Source organism: Alosa alosa, chromosome 7 (assembly GCF_017589495.1).
Source record: "Alosa alosa isolate M-15738 ecotype Scorff River chromosome 7, AALO_Geno_1.1, whole genome shotgun sequence".
In the NCBI taxonomy this organism is placed as follows: domain Eukaryota; kingdom Metazoa; phylum Chordata; class Actinopteri; order Clupeiformes; family Clupeidae; genus Alosa; species Alosa alosa.
Genome location: NC_063195.1, coordinates 7,221,845 through 7,249,344, shown reverse-complemented (window position 1 = coordinate 7,249,344; position 27,500 = coordinate 7,221,845). Strand labels below are relative to the sequence as shown.

At 43.3% G+C, this 27,500-nt stretch overlaps 2 protein-coding genes across 2 annotated transcripts in view; one reads left to right on the top strand and one right to left on the bottom strand.

Moving 5' to 3' along the window:
* LOC125297715 (flocculation protein FLO11-like) overlaps nucleotides 1–21,361 on the bottom strand; it is a 46,748-nt gene extending 25,387 nt beyond the window's left edge. Inside the window, exons 1-3 of the mRNA XM_048248168.1 lie at nucleotides 21,276–21,361; nucleotides 18,731–18,870; nucleotides 2,336–2,449 (exon numbers count right to left, since the gene is read on the bottom strand). Coding sequence (XP_048104125.1) covers nucleotides 2,336–2,449; nucleotides 18,731–18,846 — 230 coding nt within the window. The 5' untranslated portion in view covers nucleotides 18,847–18,870; nucleotides 21,276–21,361. The remainder of the gene's footprint in view (nucleotides 1–2,335; nucleotides 2,450–18,730; nucleotides 18,871–21,275) is intronic.
* A 3,687-nt stretch (nucleotides 21,362–25,048) lies between these two features.
* Nucleotides 25,049–27,500, top strand: part of LOC125297355 (zinc finger protein 501-like) — a gene marked incomplete in the record, with an annotated part of 28,059 nt that continues 25,607 nt past the window's right edge. Inside the window, 1 exon segment of the mRNA XM_048247689.1 lies at nucleotides 25,049–25,270.

Sequence of the window (27,500 nt, the reverse complement as noted above, 5' to 3'; positions counted from 1 at the left end):
TCTAAAGGTCTGTGAGTTGGGGTGTGTGTGTGTGTAGGTATAAGTCTCTGTGTGTGTGTGTGTCTCGCATGTGTGTGTAGGTGTTTGTCTCTGTGTATGTATTTGCCTGTGTGTGTGCATGCACATGTGTGTGTGTGTGTGTCTGTGTGTCTGTCTCTGTGTCTAAAGGTCAATATGTGTGTGCGTGTGTGTGTGTGTGTGTGTGTGTGTAGGTGTGTATGTGTGTGTCTAAAGGTCTGTGAGTTGTGTGTGTGTGTGTAGGTATAAGTCTCTGTGTGTGTGTGTGTGTGTGTGTGTGTGTGTGTGTAGTATCATGTGTGTGTATGTGTGTGTTTATCCTGTGTGTATGTTTGTCTGTGTGTGTGTGTGTGCACATAAGTGTGTGTGTGTGTGTGTCTGTTGTGTGTGTGTGTATAAGTCTGTGTGTGTGTCTTGTACGTCGTGTCTGTGTGTGTGCGTGTCTCCGTGTGTGTGTGTGTGTGCGCTTGTAGGTGTTTGTCTCTGTGTATGTATTTACCTGTGTGTGTGTGTGTGTGTGTGCGCATGTGTGTGTGTTTGTCTCTGTGACAAACAGTGTGTCTGCGTGTGTGTGTAGGTTTGTCTCATGTATGTATTTACCTGGTTGTGTGCATGCACATGTGTGTGTGTGTGTGTGTCTGGATAATTGTCTGTCTCTGTGTCCCTAAAGGTCAATAGTGTCCAATATGTGTGTGTGTGAGTCACTGTGTGTGTGTGTGTGTGTGTGTGTGTGTGTCTAAAGTTCTGTGAGTTGGGGTGTGTGTGTGTGTGTGTGTGTGTGTGTGGGTATAAGTATCTGTGTGTGTGTGTGTGTGTGTGTGTGTGTGTGTGTGTGTGTGTGCATGTGTGTGTAGGTGTTTGTCTCTGTGTATGTATTTGCCTGTGTGTGTGTGCATGCACATGTGTGTGTGTGTCTGTGTGTCTGTCTCTGTGTCTAAAGGTCAATAGGTCAATATGTGTGTGTGTGTGTGTGTGTGTGTGTGTAGGTGTGTATGTGTGTGTCTAAAGGTCTGTGAGTTGGGGTGTGTGTGTGTGTGTGTAGGTATAAGTCTCTCTGTGTGTGTGTGTGTGTGTGTGTGCTGCGCGCGCATGTGTGTGTAGGTGTTTGTCTCTGTGTATGTATTTGCCTGTGTGTGTGTGTGTGCATGCATGTGTGTGTGTGTGTGTCTGTGTCTGTCTCTGTGTCTAAAGGTCAATATGTGTGTGTGTGTGTGTGTGCGCGCGTGTAGGTGTTTGTCTCTGTGTATGTATTTGCCTGTGTGTGTGTGTGTGTCTGTGTGTCTGTCTCTGTGTCTAAAGGTCAATGTGTGTGTGTGTGTGTGTGTGTGTGTCTGTGTCTGTGTGTGTGCGTGTCTCCGTGTGTGTGTGTGTGTGTGTGTCTGTGTGTGCGTGCGTGCACAAGTGTGTGTGTGTGTTGTGTGTGTGTGTGTCTGTGTGTGTGAAGGTATAAGTCTGTGTGTATGTGTGTGTGTGTGTGTGTGCGCATTTGTGTGTAGGTGTTTGTCTTTGTGTATGTGTGTGTCTGTGTATGTGTGTGTGTGTGTGTGTGTGTCTGTGTGTCTGTGTGTCTAAAGGTCTGTGTGTGTGTGTGTGTGTGTGTGTGTGTGTGTGTGTGTGTGTGTGTCTCTGTGTTTCTGTGTCTGTGTGTGTGTGTGTGTGTGTGCGTGTGTTTGTGTGTGTGTGTGCACATGTGTGTGTGCGTGTCTGTCTGTGTTTCTAAAGGTCGGGGTGTGTGTGTGTGTGTGTGTGTCTCTGTGTGTGTGTGTGTGTTTGTGCACATGTGTGTGTGTGTGTTTGTGTGTGTGTCTGTGTGTCTAATGGTGTGTGTGTGTGTGTGTGTGTGTGCGTGCGTGCACATATGTGTGTGTGTCTGGTGTGTGTGTGTGCGCGCGCATGCATGTGTATGTAGGTGTTTGTCTTTGTGTATGTGTGTGTGTGTGTCTAAAGGTCTGTGAGTTGGGGTGTGTGTGTGTGTGTGTGTGTGTGTGTGGGTATAAGTCTGTGTGTATGTGTATGTAGGTGTTTGTCTCTGTGTGTGTGTGCAAGTGTGTGTGTGCGTGCATGTGTGTGCGTGCATGTGTGTGTGTGCATGTGTGTGTGTGTCTGTGTGTCTAAAGTTCTGTGAGTTGGGGTGTGTGTGTAGGTATAAGTCTGTGTGTATGTGAGTGTAGGTGTTTGTCTCTGTGTGCGTGTGTGTGTGTGTGTGTGCACGTGTGTCTGTTGTGTGTGTGTGTGTGTGTGTGTGTTCCTTTGCTTCTTCATATCACTCGTCATGTTGAATTGTGACTGACATATATACAGACTGATGACTACTCACTGTAGACCAGATGGAACTGGTTCACTGCTGAATGTGGGCATATCACCCTTGGACCGATCACTCCTCATGGACACACAGCTGGACACTGGAGATGGAGGTCTGTGCGTCTGTAGTCTGGTTACATAAGGAGACACAAGAAACTGAATAACAACTCATTCCTCTGTGGATGATTGCATTTGTTGACACTTACAGTAATATTACAACAATATGTGCTCCATTTTAGAATTCATCTCTCACACTCACTGTGTGTGTGTGTGTGTGTGTGTGTGTGTGTGTGTGTGTAAGTATAAGTCTGTGTGTGTGTGTGTGTGTAGGTGTTTTTGTCTGTGTATGTATTTGCCTGTGTGTGTGTGTGTGTGTGTCTGTGTGTGTGTGTGTGTGCGAGTGTCTGTGTGTGTGTGTGTGTGTCTCTGTGTGTGTGTGTGTGTGCATGCACATGTGTGTGTGTCTGTTGTGTGTGTGTGTGTGTCTGTGTCTCCGTGTGTGTGCGTGTCTCCGTGTGTATGTGTGTGCATGTGCGTGCACATGTGTGTGTCTGTTGTGTGTGTGTGTGAGTTGAACATGACCGCAACCAACAGCCAAACCTTTGCCGCTGCAAACCCAAGCTAATCACTGAATAGGACGGTTACTCTTGGGTGGCGGATGGGGGAGACATATCTGGGGGGAGACACACTGGCTAGGTTCAGAGTTCAGGTTCCATTCCCTCTCTCTTTCTGCCTGGTGTTGTTGCTCAGTGGCGCAGAGACTCTGGCACAGACTGAGCAGTTAAGTTCAGAGTTTAGTTAGTGTGAGGGTTAAATCCAAAGTGTATATGCTGTATGTTATTACACGCTTATCTTAACGCACTGTGTCCGGCTGTTGCTCATACCTGTGTTCAAGGATTGTAGAAGAAGCAGGCGGGTAGGGAGAGGGCACACAGTCAGGCAAGCAGCAAGGAGATGGATAACAGGCAGGCAAGCAGGTAGCAGGCAAGCAAACAGGTAGCAAGCAGAGAACATCTACTCTCATAGCAACACTTACAACAAGTCTTACTGATCCTAGCACTCACCAGCCGTTTTAAACTGACAAGTAACTGTTAAAACAGCACTCACCTCACGACTTATTCTACTGTACTCTAATGTTTTTTTTAAACTGTCCTAAAATTGTCAGAATTGTTCTAAAAACTTACTGTTTACCATGTTGTTAGTCGCTTTGGTTAAAAAGCGTCAGCCAAATGTAATGTAATGTAATGTAATGTAAGCAGGCGAGCAGAGGACAAGCAGGCAGACAGGGAGGGAGAGAGGTAGGTGGCAGGCAGACAGGCAAGCAGGTGGTACACAGTGGTATTCCAAATTGTATTCCACGAAGGAAAAGTTCATTCAAAATATAAACTCTAATATAAGTTCCAAAAAAACTGGGTTTTCTTCAAATCAAATAGGATAATAGTTTTTACCGCTTTCAGTTGGAACTATTTCAAAACGGCATCTTCCATTGTCTAACTGAGACTGCTCACCATGTGGAAGACACCATCTTTACCTGCACAGGTAACTTAAGACTATGTCAAAATAAAAGTTCCCAGCTGAAGGCCAGCAAATCTCAAGCAAAGTAAGAGTCTAAACCAAAAAGCAAATTCAAACTAAATTTGGCTCCAACAGTTAGTGTCAGCTCTTACCATTAGGCCCTGTTAGTCAGCGAGTTAGCGACTAGAGAGGGTTTGTTCTTTTAAGTTTGTCAGTATCGCCCTTTGTGTTTAACAATAAAGTCAATTACATTTTATATGTGTGTCCGACATCCATCACTCCTGCACATAATTCAGGGTAAGGCCACGTGAACATGTACCATTGACCTCCGTTCATATTGTCTTTAGGACAGTGAATGGAGAATCTTGAAAGTTGAATTCTGAGAAATGCCCAAGTTGCCCAAAGGGCAAACAAACAACTTTTACTTTGATAACCCTATAGAACATGTTACTGTATAAAAGTTCACTGTACTCAACACTGTACTCCAGGTCAACTTTTGGCAATTAGACTAAAAATTGCACATTTTTCAAAATTTCGCCAAAGTTCATGTGTTAGGTGGCACCCCTAAATCTCAATGGAATTACTCAAAACTGTGCAAAAGTCATTTTTATGTTAATTGGAACAAAATGCAATGCCAGCCAAATTGATATTTTGAAATTAAAATTTCCCATTCAAATTGGATGCACCCTAGTGTAGGTGTTTGTCTCTGTGTATGTGTGTGTGTGTGTGTGTGTGTGTGTGTGTGTGCGTGCACGGTGTGTGTGTGTGTGCATGTGTGTCTGTTGTGTGTGTGTGTGTGTGTGTGTGTGTGTGTGTGTGTCTGTGTGTCTAAAGTTCTGTGAGTTGGGGTGTGTGTGTGTGTTTGTGTTTGTATAAGTCTGTGTGTGTGTGTGTGTGTTGTGCGCGCGCGCATGTGTGTGTAGGTGTTTGTCTAAAGCAGGGGTCCCCAACCTTTTATGTACCATGGACCGGTTTGATTCCTATTTTTTTTTCACGGACCAGCGGGGGGGTTCGGGGGTTCCATATTCCATATGTGTTGTGCATGCATTACTTGAAAAGAACTAGCTCCAGTTATGTATGAACAGTGAAGGTAACGATCTCTTAAACATGTGAAAAACGTGAGCTTGAAGTGAAGATTGAACAATATGAACCATGAATATTGATATTGATATTGAACAACTTGAAGCTACATCTATAAGTGTGAACATGCTTAACAAAAAAATGGGAAAAAACATGATAACTAAACGTGCATTACGAATATAATCAGTGGGAGCCCTGCTTATGGAATGATGGCAGACAGTGACACCCTCAGTGTGTTTGAAATGTCCAGTCGATTGCGCGAATTTGGTCTTAGTTGCAGTCATTGCGAAAACCCCGCCTCGCATTTAGGTGGTGAGAAATGGTAGCAACGTTTTTCAGCTTTTACGGCTATCTCGGGATATTCTGCTTTGTTTTTGATCCAAAACCCAGAGAGAGGTTTCCTTATAGACACTCTTAAGACCACCGTCATTTGCAATTCGATCAACTGCTTTTCCTCCTCGCTGACATGTTAGGACTATTTGGGATATTGACAAATGGGTTCGGTATGGACCCACTCATTGGTTTGCCGGGATCTTTGGAGGATGGGAAGTAACGCTCAAACTCATTTGAAAGCTGCAACAAGGTGATCGCTACACCAGCTGCCGAGAGAAAGGGCCCTGCCTCAGTCTCTCCCAAAACCCCCACTACTGTTTGGAACATATCAAATACACCCGGTCCACTCTGTCGTCCCCACAAATCAAGCTTGGCTTTAAAATGCAGTGACTTTATCTGCCAGTTTAAAGACACAGTGTGTGTGTGTGAGTGTGTGTGCACGCAGTGTCTGTTAGTGTGTGTTCTGTGTGTCTAAAGTTCTGTGAGTTGGGGTGTGTGTGGGGTACCACTCTCTAGTTTACTAACACTTAAGAAACAGTTTTTCGTTATGATCATATATATGGACTAATTAACAACTTTTTCATTCATGATTATGCTTTGTACACGGACAATAAATCATTCTTGCAAGCTAAACAAAGAGGTGCGTTAATCCAACCTGGCTCTACATTGTTCGCGGCCCATGGAACTTGGACATAAAAATGGACACTACAGAAGGTATAAGTCTGTGTGTATGTGTGTGTGTGTGTGTGTGTGTGTTTGTGTGTGTATGTTCGCGCGCATGTGTGTGTAGGGGTTTGTCTCTGTGTATGTGTGTGTCTGTGTGTGCGTGTCTGTGTGTGCGTGTCTGTGTGTGCGTGTCTGTGTGTGTGCGTGTCTGTGTGTGTGCGTGTCTGTGTGTCTAAAGGTCGGTGTGTGTGTGTGTGTGTGTGTGTGTGCGTGTCTGTGTGTGTGCGTGTCTGTGTGTCTAAAGGTCGGGGTGTGTGTGTGTGTGTGTGTGTGTGTGTGTGTGTGCAGGTGTTTGTCTCTCTGTATGTGTGTCTGTGTGTCTCTGTGTGTGTATGTGTGTGTGTCTGTGTGTTTGTGTGCGTGTGTGTGCACATGTGTGTGTGTCTGTTGTGTGTCTGTGTGTCTGTGTGTCTAAAGTTCTGTGAGTTGGTCTTTGGTCACTCAAGACTGTGCCACAGCAACCAGTGGCCTACTCGAAGCAGATAGCGTTGTCTGATGGTCGAGTGGGTTAATGCATGTATTTCCAGAACAGGTCTGCAACTTTCAGGCAGTTCTGAGTTCGAATCTAGGCAGGAGCAGAGCCATATAAACGTCTAGGCCTATTGCTATCATTTTTTGCAAGGTGTTGCTCCTGGCAATACTTGTTTATAAGACGTTTGGTGATTAATTGATAGCTGTTTTTGGGACACGTTAAACGTTCTTTATAATGAGCGCATACGGGGAGTAATATATAAAAATATGCGCGTGTTAGTTTAGTTAGTTTTGTGATGTTTTGCACTTTTCCCTCATGTGTTTTCAGGTTTGAGGGCTTTTTTGGCAAGATTGACCTTGGTTAGACTCTGCATATTATTTGTTATTTCTCCGTATGGAAAAATAAAGTCAATTTTCGACACCGACGTCTGTTATTAGTTCAATAACAAGTGTTGCTTTATTAAAACATGTGACTAGTGAAACTCAAATGATTTTAGCCAAAAGCCAAAATGTTAGAGAGAAGGAGAGACGGTGCAGCTCTTTGAGTAAAAGGTGCAGAACATTATTAAACTTTTGACTAACGTTTATGTTAAAAGTCAAAACATCGACACATCAAAGCGTTAGTCAAAGTTTAATAATGTTCTCCTCTCTCCTTCTCTCTAAAACAGGGATGTCAAACATCGGCCCGGGTGCGAGGATTTTGAGCGGCCGCACATCAGTCCCTCAACAACGCGAGAAAACTTCCCTTGTGTGTGAGTAATGTGTATCACACCAAATTGGCTCACCATACCTTCCCAACTATGCACAGTATCCCATTAGCTGCATGCCATCAGGCTATTTACAATTTTCTATCGGCGTGAAGTTAGTGAACCGTTATCAAAAATTAACTTAGCACACATTTTGTTTGAGCAGGAGACTGCAGTAAGTCAGATCGCATCAAAAAATAGTAGTGGCAGAACTCAAAGTGACACCTTGTGGTTGTTTGTGTCAACTGCAGTTTGTGCCATTTCTGCTGAGAAAATGGGGTGCGTGATTCCTGAAGGAACCCGTCCAAACTTAACTGGGACCCACTGTAATGCATAGGCTAAACCCTAGCCTTTGTGAACAATCCTAACAGCTGAGGGAGGAGGCTACTTGAAACTGTGAGTTTGGTCGGTGACTTTCAGTTGACAGTAATTAACACCCTTTTGACAATCTCTGTCTATAGGCGTGACTAGCTCCTTATAATAGGAGCACCTCTCAGGTAATCAGACAACAACTGCAGTGAGTTGGGAGAGAAAGCTGGACTCTGGGCGTTTGGGAACAGCTGAGGGAGGAGGCTACTTGAAACTGTGAGTTTCGGTTCGGTGTGGCAAGCGGACTTTCAGTTGACAGTAATTAACACCCTTTTGAACAATCTAAGCTGTCTGCGAGCGTCAGAGGCGGGATCAGGCGTGACTAGCTCCTTATAATATCGGACACCTCTCAGGTAATCAGACAACAACTGCAGTGAGTTGGGAGAGAAAGCAAGAACACATAGGCTACTACTGGCCAAATCCTCTCCAATTGTTAGAATTGGACTCTGGGCGTTTGGGAACAGCTGAGGGAGGAGGCTACTTGAAACTGTGAGTTTCAGTCGGTGTGGCTGGCGGACTTTCAGTTGACAGTAATTAACACCCTTTTTGAACAATCTAAGCTGTCGCGAGCGTCAGAGGCGGTCTACGCTGATGCATCATTAGTGAGACAGGAGGACAGCTGCATGCAATTCCTAGCAGAATAAAAATAGTGGCTGCTGCTGAAGGCGGCAGCATAAGCGGCAGCCCTCGTTTCAACCAGCCTCGTTTAAGGCGGACCGCGGTCAAGACAAGCAAGTTTACCTGTGCAAGTTCACGAGCACAGGCACCGACAAAAGGCAAAATGTGCGTTCCACCATATCTGTTATCACCGGCCATTGCAGAAAGCGGCATCATGCCAAAGGGGCAGAAATGTCAAAGGGGCAGAAATCCCTTCACCTCCAGGAACTTAAGCGGTCCTCACCGACAGAAACCTCCTTCTCCATGGGCTTGTGGAACTGTCAATCCGCAGTCAACAAAACCCGACTTCATAGCTGGCTATGCCAACCACCTTTCATTGGAACTCCTTGCTCTCACTGAGACTTGGATCAAACCAGAGAACACTGCCACCCGGCTGCACTCTCCACTAACCTTACACTATCCCACACCCCTCGCCTATCTGGGCCGAGGGCGGAACGAGCCTGCTGATCTCCAACAAATGGAAATTCACCCGCTACTGCCTTCAAACAAATATGTCTCATTCGAATTCCATGCCATCACAGTGATCGCCCCAGCAAAACTCTACGTGCTGGTCATCTACCGCCCTCCAGGCCAACTAGGCGACTTTATTGGCGAACTTGACACTCTGCTATCCTCCATCCCTGAGCATGACTGTCAGCTTCTTGTTCTCGGTGATATGAACATCCCACTTAGATGCCCCAGGCTCAGCGGACTTTTTGGCCCTGGTCCCTCCTTTGACCTCGAACTGGTTCAAAGCCCACCCGACTCACAAAGCTGGCAAAGAGCTTGACTTGATCTTCACTTTCGGAACTGCAGCACAGACACCCTCATGGTGGCGCCTCTCCATCTTTCTGACCACTTCTTCATCCAGTTCAGCGTCAGCCTGTCAGAACAGCCTCCGGCTCCTCAGCCCGATGGTCACGTTCGCCCCGCCACATCGGAACCTGTCTCCAGCGCACTTCTCCTCTGTGGTTGCCTCGGTCTACCTCCACTCAACACCTTCTCCTCTCTGGAGGTTAATGAAACCACTGACTTCGCTCTGCTCCACACTGACCTGCGTGTCTGGGCGAGCTGTGCCCTCTTACCACAAGGCCAGCTCGATCCAAACATTCTCATCCATGGCTAAATGATACCCTCCGATCGCGGCGCACCAAACTCAGAGCGGCGGAGGAAATGGCACAAATCAAACTAGCTGGCGACCTCAAAAACTACCAGACACTCCTGACCTCCTTCTCAGCCAGCATCACTGCTGCTAAGACTGCTTTCTACCATGACAAAATCAACAAGCGCTACAGACACTTTCGAAAACTTTTCTCAACCTTCAAATCGCTACTCAACCCTCAGCTGCCTCCTCCTCCATCCAGCCTTACTGCAGATACCCTCGCCTCATTTTTTTACAAACAAAGTGGCGGCAATCAGCAGTCAATTCTCTACATGCCCACTCAATGCATCTGACTCAGATACCGCACTCCTACAACCTCTAGGGACTGCTGGAACATCTTTTTTCAGCATTCCGCCTCTCTCGAGTGAAGTGTCAGACTCCTGACATGCAGCCGTCCTACCACATGCTCGCTGGACCCTATACCCTCTGAGCCTACTTCAGTCCATCAGCCCGACCATCGCTCCAGCTATCACACATGTGATCAATGCCTCGCTAACCTCCGGCACATTTCCAACAGCGTTCAAAATGGCCGGGTAACACCGTTACTTAAAAAGCTTCTCTCAACCCTGCTCAAATTCGAGAACTACCGCCCTGTCTCACTACTGCCTTTCCTATCCAAAGGCATTGAGCGAGCAGTCTCCAAACAGGTCTCTGACTTCCTTTCACAGAACAACCTTCTGGATCCAAATCAGTCTGGGTTCAAAAGCGGCCACTCTACGAAAGCGGCTCTGCTGTCTGTAACAGAAGCCTTAAAAGAAGCCAGGGCGACCGCTTTCGGTCATCAGTACTCATTCTGCTTGACTTATCGGCTGCCTTTGACCGGGTTAATCACCGTATCCTTCTCTCTATACTTTCGCTGACATGGGAATCTCGGTTCTGCTCTCTCCTGGTTTGAATCCTACCTCACAGGGCCTTTCGTTTAGCATTATCATGGCTTGGTCAGCTATCCGCACCTCACCATCTCACCACAGGGGTCCCCAGGGCTCAGTGCTGGGCCCCCTCCTCTTTGCTATCTACACCACCTCCTTGGGACAGATTATCCGTTCGCCGCGGCTTCTCATACCACTGCTATGCAGGCGACACACAGCTCTATCTGTCCTTTCCACCTGGCGACCCCCTGGTTTCAGCCGCGGATCTCGGATTGCCTTTCAGACATAGCTACATGGATGAAGGCACACCACCTCCAGCTGAACCTCTCAAAGACTGAACTGCTGGTCATCCCAGCTAAACCTACCATACACCCGCGACATCAACATCAAATTTGACTCCCTGTCTGTTTCACCGACCAGGACTGCAAGAAATCTAGGAGTTGTTCTTGACAACCAACTAAACTTCTCAGATCATGTTGCCTCAATTAAGCCCGGTCATGCCGTTTTGCACTCTACAACATCACGGAAAATCAGGACTTACTTGACTCAAGATGCTACCCAACTTCTGGTTCAGGCAATAGTCATCTCCGCGACTTCGACTACTGCAATGCCCTCCTGACAGGTCTCCCAGCCTGCGCCCAGTGAAACCACTTCAGATGATCCAGAGCAGCGGCGGCGCCTGGTCTACAACCAACCCAAAGGGCACATGTTACCCGCTGCTCATCCAGCTACACTGGCTACCTATGGCGGCCCGCATCAAATTCAAGTCTCTAGCGGCTTGCCTACAAAGTAGTCTCGGTTCTGCTCCCACCTACTTGAATGCCCTCATACAGACTTACACTACCTCCAGACCGCTCGCTCCCTCTGGCCGAGCGGCGTCTAGCTCTACCACCCGGTGCGCTCAAGCCAATCAAACTTTTCTCATCTGTTGTTCCTCGTTGGTGGAACACACTGCCAGTTCCTACAAGGGCAGGGACATCCTTTTCCACTTTCAAAAACTCCTGAAGACCCAGCTCTTTAGAGAACATCTACTCTCATAGCAACACTTACAACAAGTCTTACTGATCCTAGCACTCACCAGCCGTTTTAAACTGACAAGTAACTGTTAAAAACAGCACTCACCCGGCACTTATTCTTACTGTACTCTAATGTTTTTTAAACTGTCCTAAAATTGTGAGAATTGTTCTAAAACTTACTGTTTACCATGTTGTTAGTAAACTTTGGTTAAAAGCGTCAGCCAAATGTAATGTAATGTAATGTAATGTAATCATGTTGCTGCAACCCTGTGGCTGCAACCGCGAAACTACATGGAACAAGAACACTGGATTTCTGCCAGAGTTACCAACTAACTACCTAAGCTTTATGCCACAATGCTACATACCCAGAAGTTGAAGCTTCTCTCATACAAATTAACATCCACCAGAATGTCCATGCGAAAATGTTCATCATGTAATGTCAACTATTTAACTAGTTAGACTGATGATGCAAAGTTAAGCTAGCAAGTTAGCTATGGCTAAGATGGAGAGTCTGTTTGGGGGAATGTGTTGTGTTTGAAGCATATAAGCCATCTAGCGAGGCGGGAGTAAAACATTAATACTTTGGTCTACGACAGTGTTTCTCAAACTTTTTCAGTTTCAGGACCACTTAACTAACCCTAGCTAAAAAAAAAAAAGATTAGACCTAGGCCTACTTTAACAGTAGCCTATAATTAGTCTACACTATAGGCCTACTCACTGAACCACCTTGCTTATTGTCTTTGCACTTTGCTTATTGTGTGGATTCATACTGTATGATTTAAACTGGCATATCTTACATAGACAGTGTTGCAGAACTGTTTTTTTACATACAAGTTGGTTCAATATTGCAAACAACTCATCTATATTATATTTTACCACGTCTGCTCACGGACCACTTGAGATAGCTTAGGACCACCAGTGATTCCCGGACCACACTTTGAGAAACACTGGTCTCTGAATATGACAGTGGTCCAGTCAAATCTTTTACTGTCTATGGTCAAATCCCAGCCGAGCTATAACTGTAGCTCGACTTACCTGTGCATGGAAACATACTGACTGACAAAAATCAGAATGAATAATTATAACAGACGAGTAGCCCTGTGGACACACAATATTGTTGGAAAATTGAGATGTGTGAAACACTATTTGACTGAAATGGTAATCAGAAATAATTTGTTATAAAAAAAACTAAAATCGTTGACTAAAACTGACTAAGACTAAGATACCTTTAGTTTTCTTATGACTAAAAAACTAGACTAAAATGATGAGACTTTTAGTCGACTAAAACTTGACTAACAAAAATGATATTTGAATGACTAAATATGACAAAGACTAAAAAGGACATTTCGTCACAAGACTAAGACTAAGACTAAATTAAAAATAGGTGACAAAATTAACACTAGTGTGCACGCATGTGTGTGTATGTGTGTGTCTGTGTCCGTGTGTGTGTGTGTGTGTGTGTGTGTGTGCACGTGTGTCTGTTGTGTGTGTGTGTGCACGCGTGTCTGTGTGTGTGTGTGTGTGTGTGTGTGTGTGTGTGTGTGTGTGTGTGTGTCTAAAGTTCTGTGAGTTGGGGTGTGTGTTTGTATAAGTGTGTGTGTGTGTGTGTGTGTTCCTTTGCTCCTTCATATCACTCGTCATGTTGAATTGTGACTGACATGTCTACAGACTGATGACTACTCACTTTAGACCAGATGGAATTGGTTCACTGCTGAATTGGGGCATATCACCCTTGGACCGATCACTCTTCATGGACACACAGCTCATGTATGCAAACGTGCGGGATGCATACAGTGCAAACCCCCTCCCCCCACTGGGAAAGTCAGACCACAACCTCATTCATCTCCAGCCAATGTACAAGCCCAAAGTACAGATGCTACCAGTTGCCACATGCACCTTCAGGAAGTGGACACCTGAAGTGGATGAGGGTCTGAGAGACTGCTTCAAGTGCACTGACTGGAGTGTGTTACAGAATGGAGAGGACTTAGATGAGGTCACACAGTGCACAACTGACTACCTGAACTTCTGCATGGACATTGTTGTTCCCACCAGAACTGTACACTGCTTTCCCAACAACAAGCCTTGGATAACCAGCAATGTCAAGACCCTTCTTACCAGGAAAAAGATGGCGTTCAGAGAGGGGGACATGGTAGAGCTGAGGCACGTGCAAGGGGAACTCAAATTCAAGCTGAAGGAAGCTAAGGGGGACTACAGAAGGAAGGTGGAACAGAAGCTGCAGGAAAACAACTTGAAGGAGGCATGGGACTGCATGAAGGTTATCACTGGCCTGAAGAAGAACAGCAGCTCTGTGGAGGGGGACGTGGACAGGGCGAACCAGTTGAACCACTTCTACAACAGGTTTGACTGCCCTGCTCCAGCTCCAATGGGAGTGGTCTGTCCACCATTCCCCAGCCCCCGCCACCTCAATACCAGTGCAACACTCACCCTAGTGAGCTTAATGACTACAGACCTGTCGCTCTTACATCACATGTGATGAAGACAATGGAGCGATTGGTCTTAGGTATGCTCAGACCCCAGGTGGAAGAAATCATGCATGTCCATGCACTAGACCCGTTACAGTTTGCATACCAGGAGAAAGTGGGCGTGGACGATGCCATCACTTATCTTCTACACAGGACACATTCTCACCTAGACAAGGGGAAAGTGCTGTGAGAATCATGTTCTTTGATTTCTCAAGTGCTTTTAACACCATCCAGCCCCTCAGATTGGGAGACAAGCTCTTGCAGATGGGTGTGGACGCTCACCTGGTAACCTGGATTACATATTACCTGACCAAGCGACCACAGTTCGTCAGACTGAAGAACTGCCTCTCTGACACTGTGATCAGCAGCACCGGAGCGCGACAGGGAACTGTGCTTTCTCCAGTCCGGTTCACCCTGTCCACATCTGACTTCTGCTACAACAGCAAGTCATGCCACATGCAAAAGTTTTCTGATGATACTACAATTGTGGGGTGTATCAGGGACGAGCAAGAGGAGGAGTACAGGAGCCTGGTGGAGGACTTTGTGCAGTGGTGCAAACTCAATCATCTTCAACTAAACACTTCAAAGACCAAGAAGATGGTGGTGGATTTCCGCAGGTCTAAGCCCGCTCTGCTACCAGTCTCCATTGATGGGGTCAATGTGGAGGTGGTAAGCACCTACAAGTATCTGGGTCTCCACCTGGACAATAAACTGGACTGGTCAGCCAACACTGATGCACTCTACAAGAAAGGACAGAGCAGGCTGTACTTCCTGAGGAGGCTGCGGTCCTTCAATGTGTGCAGCAAGCTCCTCAGGATGTTCTGCCCGTCTGTTGTTGCCAGCGTCCTCTTCTATGCAGTAGTATGCTGGTGAGGAAGCACAAAGAAGAAGAATGCTGGGCGACTTGACAGGCTGGTAAGGAAAGCTGGCTCTGTAGTAGGAGCTGAACTGGAGTGCATCACTTCAATATCTGACAAAAGGACTCTGAACAAACTGATCAACATCTTGGACAATGAGTGTCACCCACTCCACAGCACTATTGTTAAGCAGAAGAGCCTGATCAGCTGGAGACTTTGCTCACTGCCTTGCACAACAGACAGACTGAGAAAGTAATTTGTCCCCAGGGCCATTGAACTGTTCAATGCTTCACTTAAGGGAAGAGGAGAGATAGACTTCTCTGCATAGTCTGTCTGCCTCTTCACCCCCTCCATGTTTGGATACTGTCTGTCCACTAGCCACTTTTACCACTGTCTTTATGCCTCACTGTTTGCATGCTATATTAGCACATTAGCACATATGCATAACCCCTCCCTCCATGCCACAGCCGAACTGTGGCCACACTTATACCTTTTCTTAAAATAGTTAAATATATAGATATATAGTAGTGCTGTCAGTTAAACGTGTTATTAACGGCGTTAACGTAAACCTATTTTAACGGCGTCAATTTTTTATCACGAGATTAACGTTCTTTTTGGTGTAACAAACTTTGTAGTTTTTTCACATGCTGTTGCAACAACTACAGTAGTAACGTTAGAACAACTACAACACTACACTGGATCTAGCTAGACCGTGCTGCATGTACACGCCCCCCTTTTAGGGGAAAAGGAGCTGTTTGGATAATGGAAACCTATGCTGCATCAAAGTGGGGAGCGAAAAGGGCTTATACTTACTAAATCTTGAAACAAACGTGAATAAAAGGCACAAAATAAGGTTGGTGTAAGAGTTATCTGTGTGTTTATGGGATTAATGTGACCATTATGCTCTTTCCAGTTTATAGCCTACTAACAGGAGTGTCACGAATGTAGGTACAGGCAAACTGCCCGTGGCTGACTACAAGTTTGGCAAGCTTACATGTCATTTACGTTACATGTCATAACATCAACTAAACATAAGTCACACATTCATTCTATCACTTGTAATATGAACGTAGCCTTTTTCCTACAACTAGGTGAGATAATTGGCTATGCCTGTTATACTGAAGTTCCACAGTTGGCTAGCTAGCAACCTAACCGTTTTACATGGGATATGGTAAGTGTAGCTACGTTCTGTTCTGAATGGGTTGTAATGTACATAGTTTAGACATCAGTAAGTTACATACACATAATTCTTCATAACTGCCCTGTTAGTAAAATGATTGAATGGCCTGTAAATTAATAACTAGATGTAACATCAAGGTGTGATTAGGCTAGCTGTCTTCAGTGAAAATCAATGATATAAATGTTAACTTGTTTTCCACTAAAATGGGGCGTGATGCAGATTAAATGTAGCCTATCTTTATGATGCACCTTTAGTAGGCTACGTAAAAGGCATGCTGCACACACTTGTTTGGGCTTACGAGCCGCCAAAGAGTAGATTCAGATAATAAACACCAACGCAGTTCTGAACTCCGGTCAGCTGAATGGTGTTTTAAATTGCTGTGGACACCGATGCCGACACATTAGTGCGATGCACTCTGCTTTTGACATTCATTTACTGTACATTAGATTCCATTCTTTTCAATACAACTCTGCACACCAGCATCACACTTTTCTGCCCGTGTAAATCCGCGATTCAGTTATATTTGGTCGACCTTGCGCTCCATAAAAATCCATTGTTCATCCAGTGTTTGCGTGTTAAAAACTTCGGTGCTGATGTGTGTGGCAAGTGACAGTGCACCATAGACTGTAGCCTAAGCCTATAAAATGGCAGTGCACTAATTAAGTTAAGTTAATGAAGTAACTTGCTTTGCTTTCATTTGAATCATAATCAAGATACACAATAATTGCTTTATATTGTTAATATGGACTCCTGGAAAGTTCAGCAATGCAAAATAATATAATTTTAATCATGCGATAAAATATGTGATTAATCGTGATTAACTATAGGAATTCAGCGATTAATCGTGATTGAAAATTTTAATTGTTTGACAGCACTAATATATAGACTTTACTTTACTTTATTTCTGCGTGTTGCACTGCTGGACTTACTCATTTGCACCATCACCATGACCACTATCACCATTGCACTATCACCATGACACTCATTCAGACAGAGCACCTTACCTTACCTTACTATGCACAGAGAATCACAGGCTCAGTCCCTGCCTCAGTCATTGCAAGCGCCTCTGATTGATTAATCACCACTATGTGGATACTATTTTTTAGTATTGATTTAGATTAAGTAATAGTTAGTATAATTTGTATTTTAGTATATTTAGCATATTCTTTATCTTCTACTGTCCTTATTGCTTAGTTGTGTTTTTATATTATATACTTTAATTATTCTTTCTGCTGTTAAAGAATGTGTTTGTGTTGTCTGTATGCTGCTGAGACCTTGAATTTCCCCTGGGGATCAATAAAGTATCTATCTATCTATCTATCTATCTATCTATCTATCTATCTATCTATCTATCTATCTATCTATCTATCTATCTATCTATCTATCTATCTATCTATCTATCTATCTATCTATCTATCTATCTATCTAGCTGGGCACTGGAGATGGAGGTCTGTGCGTCTGTGGTCTGGTTACATAAGGAGACACAAGAAACTGAATAACAACTCATTCCTCAGTGGATAATTGCATTTGTTGACACTTACAGTAATATTACAACAATATGTGCTCCATTTTAGTTCATCCATTTGTGTGTGTGTGTGTATGTGTGTGTGTGTGTGTCTGTGTGTGTGTCTGTGTGTGTGTGTGTGTGTGTATGTAGGTGTGTCTGTGTGTGTCTGTGTGTCTAAAGATCTGTGAGTTGGTGTGTGTGTGTGTGTGTGTATAGGTATAAGTCTGTGTGTGTGTGTGTGTGTGTGTGTGTGTGTGTAGGTGTGTGTGTGTGTCTGTGTGTCTAAAGATCTGTGAGTTGGTGTGTGTGTGTGTGTGTGTGTGGTATAAGTATGTGTGTGTGTGTGTGTGTGTGTGTGTGTGTGTGTGTGTGTGTGTGTAGGTGTGTGTCTGTGTGTCTAAAGGTCTGTGAGTTGGTGTGTGTGTGTGTGTGTGTGCGTGTGTGTGTGTAGGTATTTGTCTCTGTGTATGTATTTGCCTGTGTGTGTGTGTGTGTGTGTGTGTGCATGCACATGTGTGTGTGTGTGTGTGTGTGTCTCTGTGTCTCTGTGTCTGTGTGTGTGTGTGTGTGTGTGTGTGTGTGTGTGTGTGTGTGTGTGTGTGTGTGTGTGTGTGTGTGTGTCTGTGTGTGTGTGTCTCCGTGTGTGTGTGTGTGTCTGTGTGTGTTTGTGTGTACACGTGTGTGTGTTGTGTGTTGTGTGTGTGTGTCTGTGTGTCTAAAGGTCTGTGAGATGGGGTGTGTGTGTGTGTGTGAAGGTGTTTGTCTCTGTCTATGTGTATGTGTGTGTCTGTGTGTGTGTGTGTGTGTGTGCGTGTGTGTGTGTGTGTGTGTCTGTCTGTGTGTGTGTCTAAAGGTCGGGGTGTGTGTGTGTGTGTGTGTGTGTGTGTGTGTGTGTGTGTGTGTGTGTGTGTGTGTGTGTGTGTGTCTCTGTGTGTACATGTGTGTGTGTGTGTTGTGTTGTGTGTGTGTGTGTGTCTAAAGGTCTGTGAGATGGGGTGTGTGTGTGTGTTTGTGTGTGTGTGTGTGTGTGTGTGTGTGGTGTCTGTGTGTGTGTGTATGTGTTTGTCTCTGTGTGTGTGTGTGTGTGTGTGTGTCTCTGTGTGTGTGTGTGTGTGTGTGTGTGTGTGTGTGTGTGTGTGTCTGTGTGTGTCTGTGTGTGTGTGTGTGTGTGTAGGTGTTTGTCTCTGTGTGTGTGTGTGTGTGTGTGTGTCTAAAGGTCTGTGAGATGGGGTGTGTGTGGGTATAAGTCTGTGTGTATGTGTTTAGGTGTGTAGGAGTGTGTTGGGACAGGTATGATGTGTACTGTATCTGTGGATTAACTTACCCTCCATCAGAGTGTGTGGGGACAGGTATGATGTGTACTGTATCTGTGGATTAACTTACCCTCCATCAGAGTGTGTGGGGACAGGTATGATGTGTACTGATGTGGTATTAACTTACCCTCCATCAGAGTGTGTTGGTTTGCTGCTTTTTTGCACACAGCTGTGTGCAGCAGACTCTAGTCTGGGGTTCGTACTGGGACCTGCAGCCTCCTCTCTCTCCTGAGAGCCACTCATCCTAGCAGCAGTGGGAGAGTCTCTCTGGGAATGTACATGAGACATATGCAGCTTAACATCTTGTTTCATGCGTCACTGCATACTATAGATGGGGACCCTAAAATCATGTAAGCCCCAATGACTGTTCCAGGGTTGACCCTTGACAGACACTAAAGGTCCCTAACATACACAACACAACACACACATTCATCCAGATTTTTACTACAACCATCTCTTTTATCTGGTGTATAGGCCTAGCTGATCCACTAGATAGGAGGGAAATGTGCATGCTAAAGGACAAAGGGAACACTAATCTGAAGTGTTAGCCTTTCTTGAGGTATCCTACTGGCAGAGATCATTGTCAACACACCTGCTTCAGCCAATCAAATGACAGCATATCTAAACTTGTTGGAGAACTTGTTGAAGCTACACTTTATGAGGATGCATTGGAATAAACGACTTCACAATAAAACAAATAATATGAATGACTTCGCTAAAGTATTGGTGTGGACAATTTCGTTACCCAAAAGCAGTGGTCCCCAAACTTTTTCTTCCGAGGGCCAGCTTACTATGCCTGGCTCCAAGAGAGGGCCAGAGACTCGGAGTAGTTCTATATCAGTAACCATAAATAGCTTAGTGCTGTGAACAACAGCAGTCTACCTTAGTTGAATATTCTATTACATTTAATCATAGGCTATTGCAATTTAATACCATTGTTAGCTGTGTTTATATTGTCATCATGCCATATCAGTGTAAAATTGAATAATACTAATAAAAAAAACGTTTGCATTCCCAAAAGTATTGGCAGGGAGTCCCAAAAGTATATTTTATTAAAATATGTGTGAACTCTGAATTCTGTGTCTTTGCATACACAGCTCAAGTTGTGAATATCCTACAAATAATTGAAAGTTCTCAAACTATGAGAATTTTATGAAGTGCTGAAGTGGTCCTTGCTGGTCAAAGGCTAGCGCCTGTAGTAGTAGCAAAGATCCTTGATTACTAGCAAGATAGAGCAATGTAATTCGTTACTATGGGAGCAAAATCGGACAGTTCCAGTCTGCATAAGTGGGAGTGTCACCTTACGTCACTAAATAAACTTTCTCTCTTAATAAGCAATAAGAACAGATAAACATAATTGTGTTCACAATATCATTGTCTATAATCTTGTTACCTTAGATAAGAGGCTAGCTAGCATGCAAACAACTGGACAGTAACTGGCAGCAGCATGGTCTAATATTAAGTTATTTTATTATACTGTTCCAAACACTAAAAAATTACACTTTTAGGCTTGAAATGATTCCAAACATTTACAGATTATGACACTTTTCCAAAATGTTACCTCAACAAATCCAGAAAACACACAATGACCAATTTATTAAGTAAAATTCCACAAGTCTCCATTGACATTAGTGCAGCAAGGGCTTACTCTGGTCTGCAAAAACTTACAGATTATGACCCCGTTCCCTTGCAATAATCGAACGCGGAAATTGTCGAACGTTTGCGCCTCTCGCTCCGCTTTAACCCTCTCTGGTAGTAGGCTATGCCAGAGCCTGTCTACGGAGAGCCTGGCCACTCCCCATTGTACCGAATTTTGGTTGCAGTTCCACCAGATTTCCACTGGGGGCGATCTCCATGAGTGCAGAATGAATGGGAGTCAATGGAGCTAGACGGCTAAATTTGTCTCTTTCACCTGATTGTCGTTGACAAATCTTAGATTTGATTATAGTTTGTATAACTTCAACATGGGTTATAGGTCAAAAGTTGAATGAACGAGTACTTATGTCCTTTTGATTTCTTACAGTTTGGGTCGTTGTTGCCCATAACACGCTAGCATTGTGCTAATGAGTGACATCATTGACATGTTTGAAAGGCTTTTTAGAACAATTAAGTGACTTTAAAAAATATAATACTCCACCAAGTGTATTTTCTTTGCCTCCCCTTTCGAATACAATATTCAAATTACTTGAAAAAAAATTATATCCCGAGAAAAGTGGATTTTGAGGGGTACAGCTCCATAGACCTCCATGCATTCTGCACTCGTGGACGAGCGCCCTCATGTGGAACCACAGAAGGAACTGCAACCAGTTCAGAAACCGGAAGTTTTCCGAGAGTGGCAGTTCTCCCCTTATTAGACATTCTCTGGCTATGCTAACCTAGTTACGCACGACGATGTTGTTGATTCCATAATATTCGACTTATTATGCTAGCCTACTATGGAGTTAAATTAAGAAATATGATCTATTCAGTAGCCTAGCTTACATTTAATGTTAGCAAGCCCGCATTTACTAGCGGTTTGTTAGGTAGGCCATGCCTACCCTAAAGGTGGAAATCTCCGGCGAAAACGTCAAAGTTCATGCAACGAAATTGTCATTTGTTTATTCCAGATATTCCACATACCGAAAACGTAAAGTGAATGACAATATGAACACATTAAATAGTAGGTTTCTTACCTTAGGCTGCAAACTGTGTGCTCTCGATACAAGACAAACTTACTGTCGCGGAGTCGGACTATTTACTTTCGCTTTTAGGACCGCCGTCACGCCAGTCCCTTCTTCTTCTTCTTCTTCTTCTTTTTATGGCGGTTGGCAAACAACGTCTGGTTGCATTACCGCCACCTTCTGAAATGGAGTGTGGGTCTGAATAAAATATTTCCCTACACTTAAATCTTCTTTATTAAACCTGTTCTTCTAAAAAAGGAAAAGAAAACCCCAAAACAAAAATCACCAGAATTCCTTAGCAAAATATCCCTTACTTTCAAAGGTATCTCTTCATCTTCTAGCTGCTGGATTAACTGTTGCCTCTCATTATTATATCTAGTACATTCTTCAATAGCATGCTCTATGGTATCCTGTGTGTTACACAGTGATGTAGTACTCGAGTCCGGTCTCGGACTCGAGACCGATTTCTGACCAATTTTTGCTTTCTCGGACTCGACTCGGACTTGTTCCTTCAAAGACTCGGTCTTGACTCGGTCTCGGACCACAGTGGGAGGAGAAGGACTCGTAATTTCAGACCGAGTCCTCGAGACCAGCGCATTTTTTTATGTTCATATAAAAAAAATGAAAATGAAATTTCACGGCTGCCCGCGTCTTTGCCCCTTATGTTGGCCTTGGTGCCCAAAGTGTTTCAAAATGTGTTTAAATCGTTCTTCATGATTTTATAACAGGCCAAATACAAAATAAATGTTACAAATATTGCCTAGATATAGGTAAATATTAAAATCAGAGGATATACAGCTGAGTAAGAGTTTGTGAAAGGAGTCTTAATGATCAAAAAAAAAAGCATGCATCTAGGCTATTTGAGTTTCTTAAAGCTGAGCTGTGCTTAAATTGTTCAATACATGATTCCATAACAGGCCAAATATAAAATAAATATAAATATTAAATATAGCCTAGACATCTAAATATTAGATGATCAGATGATTTACAGTTCTATGTAATATGTCATGTTTCATGTTTTTGTAATGTTTCATACAGTGATGCAGGTCTACTGCTGTGAATAGGCTAAATACAACTTTGATTATTTTTATAGCCCACTACTGTATAGTTAATTTTGGCCTTGGTGCCCTGACATGTGGCCTTTGTGCCCCCCACCAAATATGCCCAACTGAAGGCCAAGTGGCCTTGCCCATAAAATGGTGAAATTCCATGGGCCTAACTGTTGATTATTAATTGGGGTGATATTAAATCATGAATATGAAAACTGACATGTTTTTATGGTCTTGGTCTCGACTCGGTCTCGACTCCTAAAGGACTCGGTCTCGACTCGGACTTGCTTCCTCAAAGACTCGGTCTTGACTCGGACTCGACTGTATTTGAAAACCAATGGACTCAGTCTCGACTCGGTCTCGACCCTTCAAAGACTCGGTCTTGTCTCGGACTCGGCATAGGCGGTCTCGTCCCCATCACTAGTGTTACATACACTACACCTCCCATCAGCATGTTTTTTCATTAAAAATAATGTACTGTTTAACCCTGTGTGCCCAAATCTCATTCTTGAAATTATGTTCTCCTCCTGTGTATTTCTGCAAGTACTTCTACTCCCCACTCTTTTTTTTGGATATTATAAAATCTCCTACCAGTCTGACCATTATCCCACAATACTTGCCACTTCTCCTTTATCTTTCCTTTAATGATTAATTTCACCTCAGCTTTACTATACTTAATGTTTAAACTTATGTACTCCATTTCTGTTGCCTTTTTTGCATACTTATCAGCCAACTCATTCCCTGTTACTCCTTTATGGGCAGGAACCCATACAAGTCCAACATTGACTCCAGCTTTAATTAATGTACTAGCCATTTGGACAATTTCTATAACAATGTCTTGTCTAGATTGTGAATCTATGTTCTGAATACTCATCAGAGCTGATGCTGAGTCTGAAGCAATTACTAAACTTCTTGGCCTGTTACTCTCAGCCCAAGAGAGCGCCATTAAAATAGCAATTAGTTCTGCTGTATAGACTGCTAAATTATCATTAATTCTTTTTTGTGTTACTACTTTTGCCAGTCCCGCTCCTTGTCAAAAGCGATTTTAGATCGTAGCCGTTTTCAATGTTTGCTTAAAGAAAAACTATACTTCTTATTATTTCTCTTGTCTTAATTCAAACTCATTGTCCTTGGCTCATTTTCTGTGAAAAACATAGAAATAACTAATGGCACACGTTACACCCCTACACACAACTGTTCCATAGGAGGTGTTCGGGTCTACTGCCTCCGAGTGTAATAATTGTAGGTGCTGCTGCTTAACTGTGTCCACCTCCTAACTGGGCCTGCTGTATACAGTATGTGGGTGTCTGTGTCTCTGTGTGTGGAGATGTTGTCTTTCTGCACCTGCTATACCCAAACAAAGTTACAAAATTGTTACATTTCAAGCACTTTCTATGTCTATAACTCTATATTATTGGGACATTTTCTCATGATTTGGGAGATAACGTTTCGACCTTGTGGTCTTCCTCAGATTCACTTCACTCCAAGGTCGAAACGTTATCTGTCAAATCATAAGAAAAAAAAAAACTCAAAAAAAGAGTACCAAGGAGTGTGCAAACTTTTTTCATAAAAAACTTCACTTTTTTGTTCAGCACCTGGGATATATTGATTTAAAAGCCTAATAATGTGGTGGGTCCACCAGACCGGGAACATTGGCTGTGTAACAAAAATATGAACACCTTACAAGGGTTAATGAAAGTTAAATTGATTCCAGTAAAATTATTGAATTTGCAGACAAACTCTCAGGGACAATCTTATAGTTTATGCTGTGCCAATATAATAGGCTAACTGTGATTTTTCTAGGCTATCATGTGTTTAGTAGCCAATAGGCCTACTGCAGTAGAGAATAGCCTATAAATATAATATTTTCACAAAGATAAAATGCAACTTAAGACAGGACATTCTCTCATATCAAAATATATTAGAAACCTGTGGATGGGAAAATATATAACCTATAAAGAAAGAACCTATAATTACAAAATAACTGGAGCTGAAAATAATAAAATGCTGTTTTATTATTATTTAAGATAGTTGGTTATGTTTGAACTTAAAGACTTCCTAAAACATGCCTGAGATTAACACCAGAGCTCAAGTTTAAAATATCACCCATTTCAAGTAAATGCATGATTATGCACATAATGTAGTAGGCACCTACTCTACACATATCAACTCATGAAGAACCGTCACCATGACAACAACATGTGTTTTAAATTCATGCCATCAGAATGTAGAATGCTACAGCGATGTAGTTCAACTTATTTATAAAGTCTATGTGAATGACCAGCAGCAGGAGAGCTGGTCTCTTCCGCGGACTCTGGTGCTTGTGCAGCGTGTGGTCACTAAGCCAAAATTAGCTTCTGGTGGCCATCTTGGATGCAGTCTTGAAAATTATAAGTCTTTGAAAATTATGAACTGATACTTTAGTGTGACATATATGAATCAGTGACCTCTAAATCTGATTAAACACGAAAAACACTTTCCTAGGCTGATTAATGCTTCAGATATCCCAAATTAGCTTCTGGTGGCCATCTTGGACGCCATCTTGAAAATTACCCCTTTACTGGGGTCAGATTTTACTAGATTTTAATATGTTATTAAGTACATCTAAATGTATCATAATCAGTTGAAAAACCTTTTGTATCAATTTTTTTGAGGTTAGGTGTTTTTTTATTGACCCGCCTAGTATTTTCCAGATTCCTGGAAAGTTCAACTCCGCTCCAGGCGGTGGCACTAATGCATAGTTTTGTGGTTGGTTTGTCAACCACGAGGAACTCAAATGTATAGGCTTTCCCATGGGCTTTCCAGAGCCGATTCACACAAAACTGTTGCAGGCGTTCGCGGGTGTGTTGCTAGAATGTTAAACCGTAAAACACAGACTGTATGAGAAAGGGATAAACCATAAAACATCCAAATAACACAAGGCATTCCGCGGTGCAGCGAACTTGGACGTTACTTGAGGTAAGCTACATTAGACACAACAGTAGCCTAGGTTTAGCCTCACTTTTTCCAAATGCCTCTCCTTAGTGAAATGTCTGTTGCCTTCTATGAGTTTCTCAAATTAAAACATAATTTGAAAAACATTCCATTTTTGTGCGTAGAAAACTTTGGTAGCGATCAACTGTCATCCCTTGGGAACATGGATCTCGGCGTGCCGTTGAGCTCTGTCCATGGGCGTAGATTTAGGATGGGACGCTAAGGACTAGTCCTAATCAAAATTTTAAGATGACAAAATTGTGCCCACCAATATTTTAGCGAACTTGTACTGCTGATCATTCCGACAGCCAGCACGACAATACAAGAAACGTCAGGGTTATCTGACACGCAGGCTACACGCATGGAGAATGCCAATGCACAGGCTACTTTGCAGCGGCAGTCAAGCGAACAGGTGTGTCAACGACAACTGTAAGTTACCAGGGCTGTCTGCCAATACATACCCCATAAAAGGCCAAAGTGAAACATTTTGATATTGAATTTGACCGATAGCTTTCAATTCGGCAGCCGTGGCCTACTGGTTAGCGCTTCGGACTTGTAACCGGAGGGTTGCCGATTCGAACCTCGACCCCTCATTGCTACCCAAGCGCTGCTGTTGTTGCAGGCATCTCACTGCGCCGGGATTAGTGTGTGCTTCACCTAACTGTGTGCTGAGTGTTTCACTAATTCACGGATTGGGATAAATGCAGAGATTAAAATATACTTATACTTACAATTAACCACATTATAATCAATAGGCCAAAATCATAATTGTGTATCTGTGCCGAATTTCGTAGTTCAAGTCCAGTGTAGAACTGAAAAAGAAAATCATAAGGCTGTATATCTTGAACTTCCAGTATGTGAGAAACTTGACTTGCCTTAATATCAAGTATGCAGCTAATAAGGAAATATAATTGTTATTTAATTAAACAAGGTGAACTTCTCCCCATGTGCAATGCAGGAAAGGATGCTACAAGGAAGGGAATTCAAACACACTCAACACCTTAACATCTATTGATGTCATTATGGTTCATTGAGATATCTGACAATTCTTCTGTTAATTGGCTTGGATACAAAAGGACATTGTTGCCTTTGTCGGTGTCCTTATGTGAACTTGCACAGGTAACCTTGCTCATCTTTACTTGCGTACGACTTCACACCAGTGCTTCAGGGCAGCCGTGGCCTACTGGTTCGCTTCGGACTTGTGACCGGAGGGTTGCCGGTTCAAACCCCGATCAGTAGGCACGGCTGAAGTGCCCTTGAGCATAGGGGTGAACGATTTTGGAAAAAAATCTAAAAATTGCGATTTTTCTCACCAATATTGCGATTGCGATATGCGATTATTTTTAAGCTCTTTATCTTATGTCTTATTCAACAAAGACAAGCAATTTATTATTCTATAGTATGACCAACACAAAATTAGATAAGTTAAACATAAACTGTTCTTTCCTGGAGCCCAGGCCTATGTTATGATGGCATTAGGTCATTGAATAAGATTGATGAATGAAATATTTTTTATTTAACTATTTTAATCACAACTTAGACCATGCCTAGGTTGGTTAAGGGTATTTGGGTAAGGGTATTTGGATGTTTGTTGTGGTAATATGGTGGCAGCATGGGCATAAGCTAACTGGCTAATTTGTTTTGTGTTTGGGATGGGGCCTAAGCTAACCGGCCAAGCTAACTGGCTAATTTGTTTTGTGTTTGTGATGGGCTGTGCCTAGGTTGGTTGGCCAAGGTTTTTTATGGTTATGGTTCAGTCCACATCAACGGGACGGGCCAACCTTGACCATGCCTGGGCTGGTTAAGAGTATTTTGGGTATTGGATATTTCAATGTGGTAATATGGTGGCAGCATGGAGGGGAGTGTCTCCAGGACGCTGGTTTCACTGTTAAGCCTTCATGAGGTGTCGTGGGCCTAACTTAACGAAACATCTGTGAATGAGGGTGCCCACTTGATATCCCCAATGACATGCCGCATACTATATAGGCTACTGCTGTTGGATGGGCCATTTGTATTGTGCTTGTGACCATTTGTTGGCGGATTTGTGGGTAGTGTGCTTTTTAAAGTTAAACTTGAGCAGGGGCTTCTGAATGTGTTTTTTACCTTGGATTTTGGCACAAGGGATTTTAACATCTAATCCTGTGTATTAATGTAATAAAGTAGACCTATATTTGTTGAACTTCCAGCCTTGTAAACATGATGAAAAAATTATTCT